Source organism: Hemicordylus capensis, chromosome 5, assembly GCF_027244095.1.
Source record: "Hemicordylus capensis ecotype Gifberg chromosome 5, rHemCap1.1.pri, whole genome shotgun sequence".
NCBI lineage: Eukaryota > Metazoa > Chordata > Lepidosauria > Squamata > Cordylidae > Hemicordylus > Hemicordylus capensis.
Genome location: NC_069661.1, coordinates 15,522,572 through 15,541,341, shown reverse-complemented (window position 1 = coordinate 15,541,341; position 18,770 = coordinate 15,522,572). Strand labels below are relative to the sequence as shown.

At 45.3% G+C, this 18,770-nt stretch overlaps 1 protein-coding gene across 4 annotated transcripts in view; it reads right to left on the bottom strand.

The window, feature by feature from the left end:
• Positions 1 to 18,770, bottom strand: part of FRAS1 (Fraser extracellular matrix complex subunit 1) — a 383,137-nt gene that overhangs the window by 98,675 nt on the left and 265,692 nt on the right. For all 4 annotated transcript variants that reach the window (XM_053252057.1, XM_053252060.1, XM_053252061.1 and 1 more), the window contains 3 exons: positions 14,196 to 14,346; positions 8,108 to 8,286; positions 2,681 to 2,797 (listed from right to left, as the gene is read on the bottom strand). In XM_053252057.1, the coding sequence (XP_053108032.1) occupies positions 2,681 to 2,797; positions 8,108 to 8,286; positions 14,196 to 14,346 (447 nt within the window). The remainder of the gene's footprint in view (positions 1 to 2,680; positions 2,798 to 8,107; positions 8,287 to 14,195; positions 14,347 to 18,770) is intronic.

Below are 18,770 nucleotides of genomic sequence, written 5' to 3'. Positions count from 1 at the left end.
GTCTAGGGAAAAGTTTTTTTAGTCAGACTTTGAATTAGAAACTTATATTTCTTTGTGTGTGTGTGCTCTGCATATTCTGGATACTGTTCTATTATAGTTTACCTGCAAAGTAATTGAAATAAAAAATACTAGCATACACTCAGCACACCTAGAGCGTTGCAAAAGCCTCTGTAAACACTCAAGTGTGCATAAAAACATCCTATTTGTATAACTGTGTAACTTACTAAGTATTTTTAACTGCTTCTAGAAACTGAGACAGCCTCAGACGCAACCAGTCTGTAGTAATTGAAAAAAACTCTGGAACCATTTAAGCGTTCTTAAATGCAACCTAAAACTGAAGCTTAAGACAATCTATTTGTGTAACCTTTGGCATAAAAGTTTCTTTTTCTGTTTTTAAAAAAAACATTTTACAATACTCTCAGAGTGGGTTTTTAACTCAGTAAAAGAAGGGGGATTTCTCTGGTGCAAACATATCCTCAGGAGCTCAGCAGCTATCAGTTTTCTCACCATGTGTAGGTGTACACGTGGAAGATTTTTGTACTTGTCCAACAGCAAAATTAAGAGAGTTTTCTCTGGGTTATCCCACCTCAAGCCCAGAGAGTTTCTGTAGACAAAGGGGGTAGTGCTAGCAGCATTTTGAATCTACCGGTAATACAGAATAGTTTTAGGAAAAGCCCGCCCAGGAAGGGATGACTCAGCATTTTCTCTCCCTCATGGGAGCTAGCTCTGAGACAAAGGCTTTAATCCACTATAATATGCAAGGGAGGAAAGGGGTGGTGGGGACCAGAGAGGAACAAGATGGCCTGAGCTCATTAACTTCCATTCTGTTTGTCTCCACTCCTATCCCTTCTGTTTACTCCCCTGGAAAGCTTCAGGCTCTTGGTTTTGTGTGTGCTCCTGTGTGTTTCTTTATAGCTTTTGGATCTGCAGAAAGTCAAATAAAAGTAATCATTGTAAAGCAAATTGGGACTCCGAGGTGGTGGGCAGGACACACAGACACACATCATGCAATGAGCATAAATCTGAAAAGGCAGGAACTGACCCATTTCATTTGTATGTGTGCTTTGGGTTGGTTTGTTTTTAAAAAAGAAACCTGCACTATTTTCCCCTCTTAAAAGCAGAAGTAGGGATGGCCTCCCGATTCCCTTCCTTTCTGCCTCAACAATGCATGTTGAGCCTTCTTTTTTCAGCCCACCACCAAAGTTGCTGATAGGCTCCATCTCAAAGCGGTAGCTTTTCTCTGCAAGAACAAGACTCTCATTAGTCAGGCAATCCCCTCCCCCATAGAAATGTCTCTGAGAAACTTGCAGCTCAGTGGCCAAAGGAAGCTCCTTCCACATGGATCCAAATGCATTTCATTCTATGGAGAAATCGAAAGCAGATTCTCTCTCACCAACCCTCCCCGCTCACCCCCTCCTTTTTGCTTCCCACTAATCTCCGTCTCAGGGCATGGCAGAAAATGAAGTGACCTGCGAAGGTGCCCATCCCGGTTCAATGAAGTTTACTTCCTGGTAAGTATGCTTAGGTAGCAGCCTGACCTGATGATGCATGTCCTAGACGTAAACTTCACCGCAAGCAATGGGTCTCTTACACCTAGGCAAGCCTGCAGAAGAGTGCAGCCTCCATCTTTATCTGAACTGTGCCCCATGTGTTTAATCTTGTAGAAACTGGATTGTTATGTGCAGCTGTTCCCATTTGCACACTACCTAAGATGTTCTCCTCTACTTTCCCCCACCTAGTGAATCCTGGTAACTGTATTTTTATTTTTATTTTTTAGGTGGGGGAGTCTGCAATAGTTCACTCACATACAGAAGATCTGCTCCTTCAACAATCCAGTAATGGTTTAGTAAGCAGGCCAGGAGGGGCAAAGGTGTCATATGAATAGGGGTCCAATGAATGGAAGTTAAGCAATTGGTGTTTAAGCATAATGGGCAAAAACATCCCTTTCCTACAGTAAGACCATATTTTTCAGGAACAACAAACCTGAAAATACAGCAGTACTATGCTGTTTAAGTTACTAAAATAATTTTAATATTTTAATAAAATGTACTGAATGAAGTAAACAATAAAGACATATAAAAATTACGGTTTTTAACTAAAAAGAAAAACTATATAAAAATGGGAGTGAGGATGCCACAGCAAAATTGGCCAAGGGGGCCACAACCCCTTGATCTGGCACTGAATGTAGGAATTAAAAGTAAACAACCAGTTGCTTGCTTAATATTCTGTAAACTTGCAGCCCAATCCTATGCATGCTTACTCAGAAGTAAGTCCCACTGAGTTCAATAGAACTTAAAGGTAAAGCATGCCATCAAGTCGATTTAGACTCCTGGCACCCACAGAGCCCTGTGGTTTTCTTTTGGTAGAATACAGGAGGGGTTTACCATGGCCTCCTCCCACACAGTATCAGATGATGCCTTTCAGCATCTTCCTATATTGCTGCTGCCCGATATAGTACCAGTGGAGATTCGAACGGGCAACCTTCTGCTTGTTAGTCAAGCAAATTACTCCTAAGTAAACGCTGCAAGTGCATAGGACTGCAGTCTACATTTCTGAAAATTCTCTATACATGAGCTGCCAAAAAATATGGGGGGAATATATTTGTTTTCAATACCATTCTATAAAGTAACATCTGTACTTGGGGCAATGCAGTTTATATGTGCTGCCCTGCCATACTTACAGTCATATGGAGAGAAGATCCCAAGGAGAGGGTGGGTGACTCTGGCGAATGGGGTAAGATGGCAATGTTGAGGAGGTGGGTCTCCAGATGGTCTTGTGGAGCAGCAGCACTGGATACCTGCAAACGTGTATAAAGCCAAGGCATTGTTACACACCACCGTAAACAAATGCACCCTGATTTCCATGCAGTGGCCAGGAACAAAACATGCAGTTCCCCCAAAAAGTGCAGTTCTAAAAGAAAATTTGTTCAGTTCAAAAATTCAAGTCATGCAAAGTTATCATGTCAGTTGATGTAAAGTATCTGATGGTAATCAGAGAAGTAAAAAGAGTCGTCCAGGCTCCTCTAGAACCCAGACTCTGATCACACCTAACTTCCCTTGCTAACTGATCAAAGAGGCACCTTTTCAAGTGGTGATTCACTTCTATTTAGCAGGGGGAGAGCAAATGGCCCTATCCACCCCCAGCACGGCATTCCTCCAGTGGTAGTTGCTAGTGTTCATATTACATTTCTTTTTAGATTGTGTGAGCCTTTTGGGGACAGGAAACCACCTTATTTATTACTTATTTTTCCTAAGTAAACTGCTTTGAGCACTTTTGTTGAAAAGCAGTTTATAAATCCTCGCAGTAGATTTCTCCTTCCCTTGCCAAACAGGCTTGCCACAGACTCCATGTCAACTTTCCATCAAGTCTCCACCAATGAATAGAAAACACTTCTGCAATTGTGCTGTCAAGTGTGCTGAAAACTTGTGGATTTTCTCCCACTCTATCTCTGCAGGCTTCTAAATGTCATGGAATATGACTCTAGGGAACAAAGTATGAGTGCACAGACAAGGAAAACACACACACTATGGTGTGTTGTAGCAGTATACACTGTGTGTATGAATTACACTTGCTTATCATTGTGCAATTCTGATTGTATTTTCCCTTTTAAAAAGCCCTGATGCTCTTTCAGGTTTATTGTGCAACTAGGGATGTGCACGAACCGGGCGGTTTGAAGTTTGAAGGCAGTGGGGGGTTGCACTTTAAGGGCGGGGGAGGGTGCACTTACCCCTCCCTCCGCTTTCCCCCCACCACCGCCCGGTTTTACTCAAGTCCTATGGGGTGACAGTGTACTTCCCTGCCGCCCTGTTTGCTCTTTGGCTGGAAATAGCTGGCGTGTGTGTGCCCAGCGGGCGCAAGCGCGTGCACGTCACAAGCGCCCGCCCACTGGGCACACACACAGCAGCTACTTCCGGCCACTTCCAGCCAAAGAGTGAACGGGGCAGCCGGGAAGTATGCTGCTGCCGCCCTGTAGGACTTGAGGAAAACCAGGTGCCAGCGGGGGGGAAATGGAGGGAGGAGTAAGTACACCCTCCTCTGCCCTTAAAGTGCAACCCCCTGCCGCCATTGAACCACCCAGTGTGGTTCCGTGCACATCCCTAGCAACTTGTGCTGTGATTTCCAAACAGATTGTGCTAATCTGGGCATAAATTTAGAAAACTGCCTTTTACAAATATCCTCAGCATCATTTTTTACAGGCTAAACTTTCTGAGCAAGAAAACATATGAATAAACCAACTGGCAGTCTCCTTTCTCAACAAACACACAACGGTAGTATTTTAGCCATACAAGCATAATGAGTTCTCTCTTAGAAAAACTTCAGTTCTCATCTGTTCCTGATTTTACCTTAGAAGGTAGGATGCTACCCCAAATAAGTCTAATACTGTATTTAATCATTAGCTAAATTCTGTTGGTCTGTTTGTCATGTACCAAAAGCCCATCAAGATGCCTGACTTAACTCCCAGAATCCTTTGTTTCCATCTCAGGACAGAGCTTTAATTTTATCTCTCTACATTTCTTTATTGATCAATGTCCGATGATGTGTATTATAGCAGATGAGCTTTTGACCTTCGATTCAAGGTCAAGGCTAAAGACAAGTATTAATTAATTCTTTTTAGACAACAAGCACGAGAGTTTCCCACAGTATTTGGAGCTTGGAAAGACAAATGACAAGGGGTGAAATTACTGCTGGGAGAAAGCTTACCTGAATGTAAGTCACCCTGGTTTTATTAATAAGACTGAGATACACAAACACACCAAATTAAACACGATGGAAAGGTAGCAGGAACTTCTGAATTGAGATATTTATGGGCAAAAGACATTTGTTTTGGATCTGTAAAGTATACAAAGGAATAATTTTCCTTTTTAAAAGAACAAGCACACTGTAAGGAATAGTGCGACCCTTGCTTGCTGTTCTCTGAATTTTCCATAATGGAAACATTTTTAAAAGGTAGACATATAAATAACATCTCCTTCCAATCACATGCTGGGGCAAAAATGTAAATAGAAAGTTTATACTGACAAATCTTTAGAGTTTCTGGGTTCTACTACCAAATCACCTATTTTTTTCCCTTTAATTGGGGACAAGACAGTCACACATACACACACACAAATTTCTCTCTAGTATATAAACTGTTGAAAGCATATAAAGTTCTCTCTCATAACTCATTCAGCTCCCTTCTGTCACTGTGATTGTTAATGCTCAAAAATGTAGAATTGGAACGAACAATGAATCTTACAGCAGTGCTAATGTATTTACACCAGTGGTGTATGAATTGATCTTATGATTTTATTCTGTTGCAATAGCAATTTTTAGATTATGTATTTTGATTGCAAATGTAAATTAGTATGTTGCCATTTTAATTGCTTCCATTAAGTACGTGTGTGTGTGTGTGTGTGTGTGTGTGTGTGTCTGTGTGTCTGTGTGTGTGTGTGTGTGTGTGTAATAACTTAGCACTGTAGTGAGGTTTATTGTTGATCTTGATTCTTTTTGGCAAATATTTTGTGACGTTTGTCTTATAGATCATGCTGTCAGCAACAAATAACCGTTCACAAAGGAAGACAGTTCCTAATAATTTACATTTAAGTATTAACATTTTAAAATGAAATTGTCACCTTGATAATATGCAATTAGTGAAGAGTAAATTCATTTTAGCTCAGAGGCAAAGTCCATATTCTTAATTCTTCAAAGCCTCAGGATTTATTTTAATTCTAATCTCCTGTTAAAGGATCAACTGAGTATGGAAAACCACTTTAAAAGATCCTGAAGAGCTGGATTCAATCTCTCTAACAGTACTGAGTAAGACACTTGTCTGTGTAAGCCTCATCCTTGATCACTGTTAACCAATTAAAGCCTTAGGCTGAAATCCTATGCACGCATCTGGGAGTAAGCCTCACTGGATACAGTGGAGTTACTTCTGAGGATTCACATCCTCAAGATTCACAGGATTGCTTCAAAGACTCTCAAAAAGAAGGTTGGATTCTAGAAGGAAAACTGAGCTAAACAGACTGTGTATGTGTCAGTATAAGGCAGTTTCCCATGTGTAGTCACAGGGAGTGTTGAGTAAGTTCTAGAGCAAGGTTCTCAACCTGTGGCACTCCAGAACTGCAACTCCTATCATCCCCAGCTACAATTTATTGTGACTGAGTATGATGGGAGTTGTAATTCAGCAACATCTGGAGTGCCACAGGTTGGTATGCCAGAGGTAGAGTATGCTCTAGAGCAGAGATTCTCAGCATTGGGTCCCCAGATGTTATTGGACTTCAACTCCCATAATCCCCAACCAAAGGCCACTAGGGCTGGGGATTATGGGAGCTGAAGTCCAATAATATCTGGGGACCCAATGTTGAGCATCCTTGCTCTAGAGCAGGGTTTCTCAACGTGTGGGTCCCCAGATGTTATTGGACTTCAACTCCCATAATCCCCAGCCCCAGTGGCCTTTGGTTGGGAATTATGGGGGTTGAAGTCTAATTACATCTGGGGACCCAACGTTGAGCATCCTTGCTCTAGAGCATACTCTCAATTCATGAGGCAACCATTCATTCTAGCAGGCCTGGCCAGTGCTTTGTGTGAACAAAAGGTGCATGCCAGAATCTTCTTTGACACTCAAGGGTCCCACGGTGGACAAGCTGCAATGTACAATATTCCCGGAATGGAGAATATTTGAGAAGCACTGCACGAAATGGTAAAAAGAATCCTGTGGCTGCAGTCCAGCATTTCCATCTCTATTCAGGGCTTTCCATTCTGTTCTATGAGAGGGACATTTGCAGTGGGTTACAGGGTGGGATGCTTGAACAGATGTGGAGCATATCCCTCACAGTGAAGGGTCCAGAAAGTGCATGCACATGTTTTCTGGACTGCAACCAAGCGTTTTAGCAACTCAACCCCTGGGAAATGGTGACATAAAAATTAAAATGAGTAAATCATAAATACATAAATTGACTCATGGGAGCCATTTTATTAGAGGTCACTGGAAACACGGTTCTCACAACACTGACGAAAACCATTCCTCTGCAGCAATGCTCCATTCTACAGAAGCCTGGCAGATGGATTATGATAGGACGTGGCTAACCATGGGCTTCTTTCCCCTGGTACCCTTTACGATACAATTATGGCTGCAGAGACGAGGTGTTTGCAGAAACACCCACCCAAACCCGCCACCTCCTCACTCATGCAAAATGCATACAAGCTAACAGCAACACAGCAATTAAATCAAAGATTAGCTTGTTCAACATCCGGCACTTCAACACTTCCTCATTATCACTTATGTTAATTACCTCAGAAATTACCTTAATTGCCTCTCCGGTGCTATAGTAATAGCTTCTACGCGGTAAACCAAATGTACAAAATATTGTATGCAAGCATGCAGATTTGCTTAGACACCCAGGGAGGGATTAAACCTCCTGGGGAGATGAGAGACTCTTGCCAGGGGGATTCTCTTTGGCATTTTGGCTTATTGGGAAGAGGGGAGGTGGTTTGACATTATTATAATTATAATTTATAATTATTATTCAATTATATGTCCGCAGGGGCTTTGTAAAAAATTATCTTGATTATTAATCCAGCATGTCGGGTTCATGTCATATCTGACAAGTGACTTATGTTTAGGAAAATGGTTCCTAGATCATAGAGCCATAGAACGTTTGAGCTGGAAGGTTCTAGTCCAACCTGCTGCTCAGTGAAGGAAAATTGCTTACAGCATCCCCAACACCCAGCCTCTGTTTGAAAATCTCCAGAGAAGGAAAGCCTAACCACTACTGTGCCTACCACTGGCAGACTGTGTCGAACAGCTAGGAAATTCTTCCCAAGGTCTAGCCTAAATCTGCTTCCTTGTAATTTCAGCCCATAGATTCTAGTCTTGTCCTCAGGAGCAGCAGAGAACAAGTCTGCTCTTTCTTCTATGTGACAGTCCTTTGGCTCTTGGAAGTTGGCTCTTGTGTCTCCTCTGAGCCTTCTCTCCTCCAGTCTAACCAGCATTTCAACCGTTCCTCATAGGACTTGGTGTCCAGATGTCTCAAAATCTCCTCTGAGCCTACCAACTCTGCTAATAAAAGCAAAAACAGCAAAGCTTTTTGTAGAGCATTACTCATATGATAATTAGATAACTTGCCTGGAAGCGGAAGGAATCGCTCTCTGTCTCGGATCCAGAGTGCCTGTACCATATGACGCCTTCGTTGATGTCCTGCTGGGTGAAGGAGTTGGTTGGTTTGGCTGCTCTGCCATCGGGCAAAGGTCGCCATATTAGCCCTGGGTCATCTGCAGGCATGGGGACCAGGAACATCACTTCACCTGAGAAGGCAGAGATGAACAGATGAACCCCTGCTAACCTGGCAAAGAGGCACCTTTTAACATAGTGATTCTCTTCATTTAGCAGGGGGAGAGTAAGTGGCCCTCTCCACACCCAGCACAGTACCTGTTGCTGGTGTCTATCTTATGTTTCTTTTTAGACTGTGAGCCCTTTGGGGACATGGATCCATCTTATTTATTTGTTATTTCTCTGTGTAAACCGCCCTGAGCCATTTTTGGAAGGGCGGTATAGAAAACTAAATAAAATAAATAAATAAAATTAAAATAAAATAAATAAAATGAGACTAGATGAAGCAGTGGTTTTCCATGCGTGAGGAAGGCACTCTCAGAAGGCAGGATGGTTGGAAGGAGTGGTAGCTCCTCCTCTTCCCTCTTGGCCAATGGACATTGCCACAGGGAACTCTGGAAGAAAAGGAATTGGCTATGGGCCCAACCTCACTCTGGACTGTAAATATGAACATGTGAAGCTGCCTTTTGCTGGGGCGCAACCATTGGTCTGTCTAGTTCATTATTTGGGCAGGGCTGCACAACATTGGCCCTCCATCTGCTATTGGACTACAATTCCCATTCCAATTCCCAGCCACAATGGCTAGTAGGGATGGTGGGAGTTGTAGTCCAACATGTGCAGGATGGCCAAACTTGATCTACACTGGCTGGCAGTGGTTCTCCACGGTTTCAGACAGGGGTTTCTCCCAGCCCTACCTGGAGATACCAGAGATTCAATCTAGAATCTTGTAGATGCTAAGCATATGCTCTACCATTGGGAAAAGAAAAGAAAAAAAACCAGAAGCTATTCCAAAGCTGCATAAAACCTGCACTCTTAAAACATTATTACAGACATTGCGACAACTCTCAACAGAAATCCTGTCAAAGTGACAATAATATTGGGATTCGATATTAACTTGACTGCCTGCAGTTGTCCTCTGGGCTGGCGACGGGATACAGCCATGCACGCTCATAATCTGTTCTGACACCGGAGTTACAAATTCCATTACATTGGCAGTTTGGATTCCGTTGACTTGCTGTCCGGGTTTGTGCTACTGACAGATCAAGTCCCACTGGGGTTTCTGTGATGTCTGCTTAATATCTAACTGCTAAATTATTTAAAATGCATATATCTCAATTAAATAAACCCAGACACCAAGCCAATCTGCTGTGTAATTGATACCTCTCTCTCTGCACGTTTCAGCTTCTATAAAATCAGGCTGCACAGAAATGGCAACAGCTAACTTGAATCACTGGTGTGGCGGCAGGGGGTAAAGTTGTGCTGTCGGGTTGGTGTCGACTCCTGGTGCCCACAGAGCCCTGTGGTTTTCTTTGGTAGAATACAGGAGGGGTTTACCATTGCCTGCTCCCATGCAGTATGAGATAATGCCTTTCAGCACCTTCCTATATCGCTGCTGCCCAATATAGGTGTTTCCCATAGTCTGGGAAACATTCCAGCAGGGATTCGAACCTGGCAACCTCTGGCTTGCTAGGCAAGTCATTTCCCTGCTGGACCGAAGTAGTAAGATCATATCACCCAATATCAGTTCACTTCCAGGTCCAATTCAAGGTGCTGGTTTTAACGTTTGAAGTGCTGAACAGCTTGGGCCCTGGGCATCTGAAGGGCTGTCTGTTCCCACCAGAATCTGTCCACCACACAAGATCTGCTGTAGGATCTTGTGGAAGGAGAGCTGGTCTTGCAGTAGCAAGCATGAATTGTTGAATCTCCTTTGCTAAGCAGAGTCCACCATGGTTTGCATTTGAATGGGAGATGACATCCGTGAGCACTGTAAGATATTCCCTTCAGGGGATGGGGCTGCTCTGGGAAGAGCACCAACCTGCTTGCCTGCAGAAGGTTCCAAGTTTCCTTCCTGGCATCTCCAAGATAGGGCTGGGAGAGACACCAACCTGACCCTTTCCATTTTCCAAGAGCTATTGCAATGCATTTTGCAGCACATCATAGAACAAAGAAAGCTGCCTCATACCGAGTCAGACCATTGGTCTATCTAACACAGTATTGTCTACACTGACTGGCAGTGGCTCTCCAAGGTTGCACGCTGGGGTCTTTCCCAGCCCTACCTGGAGATGCTGCCAGAGATTGAACCTGGGGCCTTCTGCATGCAAAGCAGATGCTCTGCCACTGGGACACACACACACACACACACACACACACACACACACACACACCATTCCTCCCATCCTCTAAGGGGAATACCTTACACCAGAAAATACCTTACCTCACATGCAATCACCCATCCAAATGCAAACCAAGGCAAACCCTTAGCAAAGGTGACACTTCGTGCTCATTAACCACAAGCCTGGCTCTCCACCCAGGAAGGAACAGCAAGGGAAGGAAAATGCCTTCTCAGTCCTTGCTACTGTTTTTCTCTGGCACACTGCTCCAAAGTACATCAGGGTGACAGGCAGGGAGAAAGATGATTATTTTATCTATTTTTTTTAAAAAAAAAATTATATCCCGTTCTCCCTCCAAGGAGCCCAGAGCGGTTTACACGGCTACGTTTATCCTCACAACAACCCTGTGAGGTAGGTTAGGCTGAGAGATAAGGCTGTCCCAGAGTCACCCAGTGAATTTCATAGCTGAACAGGGATTTGAACTCGGGTGTCCCCAATCCTAGTCCAACACTCTAAGCACCCGACTATGCTAGCTCTTTTTCTTCCCCACATGACACGGACACTGCTTCCATTGCTACTGCAATGTAAGTAAAAGGTGGAAGGCTGACAGGGAAGGCGGGAAGGAGGTAGATCATTTTCTGAGCCACCTTGAACTGGCTCAGTAAATGTTCCAATTTCTCCCTGATCTGAAGGGCGGTGAAGAAATCCGATCATTTCCGGGTAAGTCCAAAGCAAGTTCTGGAGAGTTCGCCCGTCTCTATTATTATCTTATATTATATTAGTTATCTCTAATCATTTTGAGGTTCAAGGTTCTTTAAGCTTTTCCCCATAGGGAATAATGGGGGATTTCATCAGCCTTATAGCTCCACATGGTGGGCACCAGGGTGGCCCAGAATGGGTTGTGGTGGGTAGTAGTGCCCAATAGGTATAAGGAAGCTACCACCCAGATTTCAAAGGAACTGGGCAAAGGGGTGATTTTTAAACAATTTTTGAAGTTGGCAAATGAGAGTGGATTCAATGTTTGTCACTGAATCCACTCTCATTTGCTACCAGAGAATCTACTCTCAGAACACCTCAGAAACAACACAAGCCAGTGTTCCACGGGCTTGAGGTTTTCATGGTGGTTGGCACCCTAAGTGCACTACACCATCACTAATTAAACCCTGGTGCCCCCCACATGGGGTGATGGGGCTGTGGAATCCCCATTATTCCCTATGGGAGGAAAGCTTAAAGATGCACAAACTTCAGAAATTCTTTAAAAATCACCCCTTTCTCCCTGATCTGAAGGGCGGTGAAGAAATCCGATCATTTCTGGGTTAGTCCAAAGTAAGTTCTGGAGAGTTCGCCCATCATCATCATCATCATCATCATCATCATCATCATCAATTCTCTTAGCCAGCCATGCCATGCGTGGGAATGTGGCAAGGGCTATGCATACTGGCAGAGGAGGCGCCTGATTGGCTGGGTGCCGGTTGGCCTCTGGAAATGGCCACTGTGAGGAGGAGGTGAGGGTGACAGTGGCGGCGGCAGGCCTAGCCCGGCTGCGGAGGGGGCAGCGGGCCCAGCCATGGTGAGGTGGCGGCGGCAGGCCCATGGCTGCTGTGAAGAGGGGGCAGGGGTGGCGGTGGCCTAGCCCGGCAGCAGCAAGGAGGCTGCGGAGGTGGCGGCGGGCCTGGCTGCGGTGAGGTGGCAGTGGCAGGCCTGATGGAGGCTGCGGAGGGCCTGGCCGCCATAAGGCGGTGGCAGGCAGCCACAGTGCAGAGGAGGAGACAGCAGAAACCGTGAACCGCGGCCAGAGAGTGGGGGGGACAAGCGGCCTGGTGTGGAATGGGGTGGAGAAGTGGGTGGGCATCGGGGGCCGGAGACTGGGTAGAAGCTGGGGGAGAGGGCTTGCGGGGCAGGGGAGTGTACTACCGCACAGATGCTCTGTGCAGGATCAGCTAGTCTCTATTATTTATTTAAGTCCTAGACAGACTGTATTATATACAAAACTATAACTTCCTCATAACTTTGAGGTTCAAGGGGTTTCATCTTCTCACTCCTGACCTGCAACAATAATGTCTCTATTTGTGTCATCAATTAGTTGCTGCAGAGATAATTGGGATGATACAAGCAGAGGAATTATAACTTCAGAAAGAGGACAGGCTGCAGGAAAATAACAACCCTGAGGAGACAATTGCCGTCTTTCACACTAATGCTTCCCATTCATACTAATTAGTAGCAAGCCCCCAAGGCAATACAAGGCCTCAACAGAATTTGCTTCAACAGCACTGGTTACAGATTTGAGCTCTCTCTGCCATGTGTGAGTAGTCGCAAAAGAAAGCATCCTGTTGCGAACAAATGCATATATGTGCAACTATTGCCTGATTTCTCCCCTCTCAGAAGTGCCTTATCGGCAGCCATTCCCCTGGCCGCCTCAGAAAGAGAGGTGAGGCACCCTCCAGCAGTGCTGCTGGAACCCCCCAAATGGCCTTATGCACTAAAGTAAAGTGTGCTATCAAGTCGGTGTTGACTCCTGGCCACCACAGAGCCATGTGGCTTTGGTTTACCATTGGTTTACCATTTGGTTTACCACTGGTTTACCATTGCCTCCTCCCGCACAATATGAGATGATGCCTTTCAGCATCTTCCTATATCACTGCTGCCCAATATAGGCGTTTCCCATAGTCAGCAGGGATTCGAACTGGCAATCTCTGGCTTGCTAGTCAAGTCATTTCCCCACTGCGCCATTTGGTGGCTGTGGTCAAAGCGAAAACCTGATGAAATAAGACAGTGAATCCACCTCTATTGGCTTCACTGGGAAAAACTGTGGTTTGGCGCTTCCAGGTGGGGGGCCCGTCTTGTGGCAGCAAGCCTGAATTGTCCCCTTTGCTAAGTAGGGTTTATCTTGGTTTGTATTTGGATGGGTGACTAAATAGGAGCGCTGCCTGCTATAAGATATTCCCCTTAGGACAGGAGTTCCCAACCTGTGGTAGCCTAGATCAGGGCTTCTCAACCATGAGTCCCCAGATGTGGTTGGACTTACAACTCCCATCACCCTCAGCCACAATGGTGGGGATAATGGGAGTTGTCGTCCAACAACATCTGGGGACCCAAGGCTGAGAAGCCCTGTTTGAAGTGTTACTGAACGACAACTCCCATTATCCCCAGCTACAATTTATTGTGGCTGGGGGTGACAGGAGTTGTAGTTCAGCAACATCTGGAGTACCACAGATGTAGACCATCTGCTTTGCATGCAGAAAGCCCCACATTCAATCCCTGACAGCACCTCCAGGTAAAGCTGGGAAAGACCTTTAGGAAACCCTGAAGAGCCTCTGCCAGTCAGTGTAGAGTATCCAGGCCTGCTCAACTTTGCCCCCCCCAGCTATTTTTGGACTACAACTCCCATAATCCCCCACCACAGGGGCCAACTGCCAGGGATTGTGGGAGTTGTAGGCCAACATCTGCAGGAGGGCCGAAGTTGTGCAGCCCTGACAATACTGAGCTAGAGGGACCAATGAGCTGACTTGGTATAAGTCAGCTTCCTATGTTCCTCACTGCCACCAAATTTTGGCTAAAGCAAAATTCAAAGCATTGAGGCAGCCTGCTCAGAGGAAAACATCTGCAGACATTCCAAGGGAAGCAAAATCTTGTTACATTTCTCAGATGCCTTCTGCACATCTTCAAGCTGAGCAATGGTTGGGGCAAAACAGTTCTACCTAGTGTGAGAGAAGGGAATCTCATTTAAGCAAGATTACCCAATTTCCCGGAGCAGTTTCATATGCCCTACTTACCATGGCGTGGCTGATCTCTAATTGTGTAGAGGATCATGGAGTCAGTGATCCCTGCCATCTCGGCTTGCAGGATTCTGTTGGTGATTTGCAGCATCCCTCCCTCTGGGACCCACACCGTGGAGCTGGTGATGAGCAGAGGAGGCCCTTGGCTCTGCAAAGAAAGGGACAAGCAGCTACAGTCATCCAACCATCCACATATGCAATCTACTGGAAACCAATCTCACAGTCAAGAACAAGCATGGTATCTTAGCACTCATCAAGTGCTTCGGAATTACAGTGTGAAAAAGCCCTATTCGGAAAAGAGGGCGGTTCACGTGATCCTAATTAGAACTGTAATTAGGCTACTTTAATTCAGGAGCTGTATCCAGCTGATGGATGTGGTAGGAGGGAAAGTCCTCTTACTCAGCATCTTAGCAGATCTGCTTAGCAGATGATGAAGCTCCCTGCCTCCAACCTTGGTTTTAACTCACACATGATTGGCAAATGGGAGCGCGTGCAGCTCCCGAGCGCGCACTAGGGATGTCAAAATGTTTCGACTCAAAACGGGCCGTTTCGAGGTCTCGAGCTCGAAACAAAACGGCTTGTGTTGAGCTCAGAACAAAGAACCCCATTTTGATTCAAAATGTTTCGACATTTCGAGCTCCATTTTGGAAGCCCTTGCTGATTGGTTTTCTGGCACTGGCATCCAGTTGGCTTGAGATCCTATGGGGGTTTGGGGGAAAGGTTAAACATGTGTTTAAAACTGCCTGCTTGCCCATTTCTTTTGTGGGTGGGTTGGTTGGGTGGTAGGTAGCACCTACAGAGACATAAGATGCCAACTAATTGCCCCACTTTTGATTAATTTTCTGGGTCGTGGAGATGATTTTTATTTAAACTATTTGCTCATTAATCCTAATTCGGATGTTATTCATATTGCGGCCAAATATTGTTATATAATATGCCAAATGCGTATAAATGTAGTCTGATTTTATATCATTATTATTTTCTTACTTGTTTTATATTGTTGTATTGCTGGTCTATGACCGAAATAAAGTTTTACTTACTTACTGGTAGGTAGCACCCATTATGCCCTATCACCCTGGTGTCCCTAGGAGCTACCCATGGGGAACAATGGGGTGTTTCTAGTTTCCCCATTGTTCCCTAAGGCCAAAACACTCAAAACGTTTCGAAGTTTGTTCCATCGAAACAACTGGGTGGAATGCTATTTTTACAAAACGTTTCAGCCGTATCTGTTTTCTTTCGAGCTTGAAATAAAATCTGTTTCATGCACATTCCTAGGCAATACTGATCTAGATGGACCAATGGTCTGACTCAGTATATGGCAGCTTCCTATGTTCCTAAGTATACTGATTGTATGAGTGTTGAACATAATGTGTGAACAGGGCTGAAGTTAGCCAACTAACTGCCTCCTATTCCTCATCCTCATCCTCCACTTTGTCTACATTGAGGATCAGCATACATTACATAAATGCTGCTTCCAATCACTCCATGGGGTAGCTGTTACCACCTGGTGAGCCTTTCATTCTCTCTCCTTGAAAAAGGCCACAGTTTAGTAGTAGGGATGTGCACGGTCCGGACAGTTCCGGACCGGCTCCGAGGGGGGGTGTCCCTTCAAGGGCGGGGGGGGTAGAACTTACCCCTCCCGCCACTTTTCCCCCTCCAGCGCTGAATTTTTTTCTGGACCCTGTGGGTCCCGAACCGGTCCGGAAGCCATGTTGGAGGCCTCCGGACTGGTTCCGAACCGGACCGGACCGGTCCGGCAGTCCGGCACCGAGGGGGGTGGTGTCCCTTTAAGGGTGGGGGGTAGAACATACCCCTCCCGCCGCTTTCCCCCCTCCGGCGCTGTCTTTTAATGTGAAGTTTTTGGGGCGGCAGCGTTCTTCGCTGCTGCCCCTGCCCCCGTTGTCGCCTGCAAGTCCTTCTAAGAGTTGTATGCATGTACCCCCCCCCGCCCTTAAAGGGACACCCCCCCTCGGTGCCGGTCCGGAACAGTCCAGACCGTGCATATCCATACTTAGTAGCACAGTACATGTTTTGCATGGAGAAACTCACAGGTTCAATTCCTGGCATTTTCAGGTAGGGCTGGGGAAGACTCCTGCCTGAAACCCTGGAGATCCGTTGCCAGACCAAGTAGACAGTTCTGAACTAGATTGACCAATGATCTGACTCAGTAAAAGCCAGCATCCTATAAGGGGTGTAGCAAGGTTGGAGTGGGCCCAGAGACAAGATTTTAAAATGCCCCCCCCCCACTGAAGCTCAGCTCTTGAAGTAAAGAAATCTTAAATGAGGCTGAATAGTGGTAACAAAAAGCATAGTAAAATTTATATATATTCATCCTAATTTTTTTTAAAAGCTTTTGTAAATTGTGGACGATGAAAGTCATTTAACGGTACTAGAGAAAGACATGCTTTTCTGGTAGCTCCAGGTCTTCACACTCACATCCGTTTCGGAGGATGAATACAACTGAAGGAAGCCTGGGCGGGTGCGCGGCTGGGGGAGTCAGTCATGTGACTTGCCTCGGGGGGGGTGCCGAAGGCAGTGGGCCCCCAGACAACTGTCTCCCCTTGCCCTATTATAGTTACGCCCCTGCTTGCTATGCTCCTGGTCTTTCTTACACATTATGAGAGACTGCCTGCTCCCAAGGGTTTCTGCTCGCTCAACTAGGTCATCAGAGGGGCCAATGTGCTGACAATGAGGGAGGCTCACCTGTTGTGTACACGGGACAGGGCCTTCTCAGTCATGGCCCCCAGACTTTGGAATGCTCTCCCGGTGAGCCCCCTCTCCCCAGTCTCCATCACAGTTTTTAGAAAGCAAGTAAAAGCTTGGCTTTTTTACCCAGGCTTCTAAATGAATGTTTTGTTGGCTGCTTCTTTGTATGTTATGGTTACATTTTACATGTTTTTTAAACTTTTAAGTAGATTTGTATTTTTATATCCCGTTTTAATTCTTATTGTGTAGTTTTTATGGCTTTATATTATTGAATGTTTTGTAAACCTTTTGTAAAAGATTATTTTAATGAAAGGCAGTACAGAAATTTTATAAATAAATAAATAAATAAATAAATAAATAAATAAAAGACTTTCCAAGGTGTGAGTATTTTCGGTAGGCTAGTGGGGAATCACCCAGGGCCTACGGTGAGCTGTGAAACCTAAAAAAAGGACGGCTTTGAATTTAAAACTCCCCCCTCCCCCGCTTAAAAACAGAGATTAAATATAGCTTATATCTATTGACCAAATGGGACAGGATTCTGAATGGAAGACGTTCCCCCAGTGTCAAAGAAAAAACTTAGTCTTTGATTCAGGTGAATCGTGTAAGAAACATTTGCCACATCATCATCATCATCACAACTGGAGCAATTTAGTTCTCCCTCTTAACAAAGAAATGTTGGTCCTTATGAGTCCATCACTTCAATATCTTGTCTCAGAATCTGAGAGCACAGATCTGCATGCAGGCACTGAGCTGCTTATTCAGCACTTTTAACCCTGTCTTGGAAATGCACACCATCTGATGCAGAGGGATGGGCTGGCCACACCTGCATTAGCAGATTCCCTTTCAAAGTGACACCACCCCCACCACTCCTCAGCAAGAGGGGGGTTCATTTGCATATCCCTAAAGTTCTAAGAACACTGAAGAGTTCTCCTCATCAATGCATCTACTGTGCTTTATGTAACAGGAATTTCTCATGGAGTGGACCTCTTGAGAAGGTTAAAACGATTACTAGAATTATGCCAGCAAAAGAGCAACCAGAGAGACTCAGTGTCCTTTGAAGTCTTAAGAACATATAGGACCCAAAATTGCCTTCCTTAAAAATCAAGAAATAATCCTAAACTTATATTATTTTAAATTAAAAGGCCACAGCAAGCTCCCAGGTCCCAGACTGTGCTCCCTCTAAAACAGGACTAGTTGGACCAGATATATCGGTCCATGGCAAATCCTTTCCCCGACTCTTGGAGAGGTTTTAGAGATGATTTTAAAATGCTTTTTGTTAGTGTGAGTTAATGCAAGGGTTCCCAACCTTAAGTCCCCAGATGTGGTTGGACTACAACTCCCATTATCCACAGCTGCAATGGCTTGCTGCCCTTCTTAGACAAACACTGATCCCAGGGAAAGGAAGAAGTGTGGCTAATGAGTGGTTAGCGCAAGAAGCAAAGCTAGCTGACACACTCACCTTCCCTCTCTCCAGGTACAACCTACATGGACTGATGACAACTGAAGAGAGCTGGCAAGTTGCATCCCTAAGAGCTGGTTGGATGCTGTAGGGGTGTGTGTGTGTGTGTGTGTGTGTGTGTGTGTGTGTGTGTCCCATCCTATTTGCTCCCTGGCAAGAGTTCCTTTTGCCTTTCCCCTACCAATGGAGGGAAGAGGGTCCTGTGCCACCCACGCTCTTCCTCTCCAAACTCCAAGCTGAAGCTGAGCTGGTCTTGTGGCAGCAAGCATGAATTGGCCCCTTGGCTAAGCAGGGTCTGCCCTGGTTTGCATCTGAATGGGAAACTACATGTGTGAGCCCTGTAAGATATTCCCCTGAGGGGATGGGGCTGCTCTGGGAAGCGCACCTGCATACTTGCATGCAGAAGG